Genomic DNA, 719 nt, shown 5'->3' with positions numbered 1-719 from the left:
TATACATATATACATATATGTATATATATATATATATATATACATATATATATATGTATATGTATGTCTCTTTTATCTTTTAATAAACATCTTATCTTATGACAGGTTAGCCTAACATATAGCATATCTAAGTACAGGAAAGGAAGTTGACCCTTCAGTTTAGGTCTTTTAATGTTTACAATGTTTACAATGTAACCATATTAAAGATCTGTGAGAAGATTTCACTGTATCTTCTCATAGAATCTAACTTTGCTACATTGTTTCCTGTATTGGAATTAATTGTTTTTCATTTATCATGTTTTTCTAACTTTGAGCCGTTCACTGTTTTCTTTGTACCGTTGTTATGTGTTCAGGTTTGTGGAGTATGGGGAGTATAAGGGCCACCTGTACGGGACCAGCACCGACGCCATTGATGAGGTGCTGAAACGAGGACGGATGTGCATCATCGATGTTGAACCACATGTGAGTTTCATTAAGAATCCAGTCATCACGAATACGGATCCACTTATTTTTATTCCTTTTGTTCTGAGTCGAGGGTCTGAGGACAGAGGGGGTGGTATGCTGTACAGACGCAAATTTGTCATTTTATTATTATTGTTTTATTATTATTATTGAATTCTATTTTTTGGGGGGTTCTTCCACAAATAAGGCTAGAGGGCTACGTACAGGATCTTAGTTTGAATCATTGGAAGCAAAGACTCAACACTGTCTTAAAGGGG

General features: G+C 34.8%; 1 protein-coding gene across 1 annotated transcript in view; it reads left to right on the top strand.

Annotated features, from left to right (window-relative positions):
* Positions 1-719, top strand: part of LOC118339048 (MAGUK p55 subfamily member 4-like) — a gene marked incomplete at its 5' end in the record, with an annotated part of 11,324 nt that overhangs the window by 9,269 nt on the left and 1,336 nt on the right. Inside the window, 2 exon segments of the mRNA XM_035676573.1 lie at positions 207-210; positions 354-462. Coding sequence (XP_035532466.1) covers positions 207-210; positions 354-462 — 113 coding nt within the window.

This window comes from Morone saxatilis, unplaced genomic scaffold, assembly GCF_004916995.1.
Source record: "Morone saxatilis isolate NCDOM2014 unplaced genomic scaffold, NCSU_SB_2.0 Contig5, whole genome shotgun sequence".
Classification (NCBI taxonomy): domain Eukaryota; kingdom Metazoa; phylum Chordata; class Actinopteri; family Moronidae; genus Morone; species Morone saxatilis.
The sequence above is the reverse complement of the archived record's forward strand: the minus strand, read 5'-3'. Positions and strand labels throughout refer to the sequence as shown.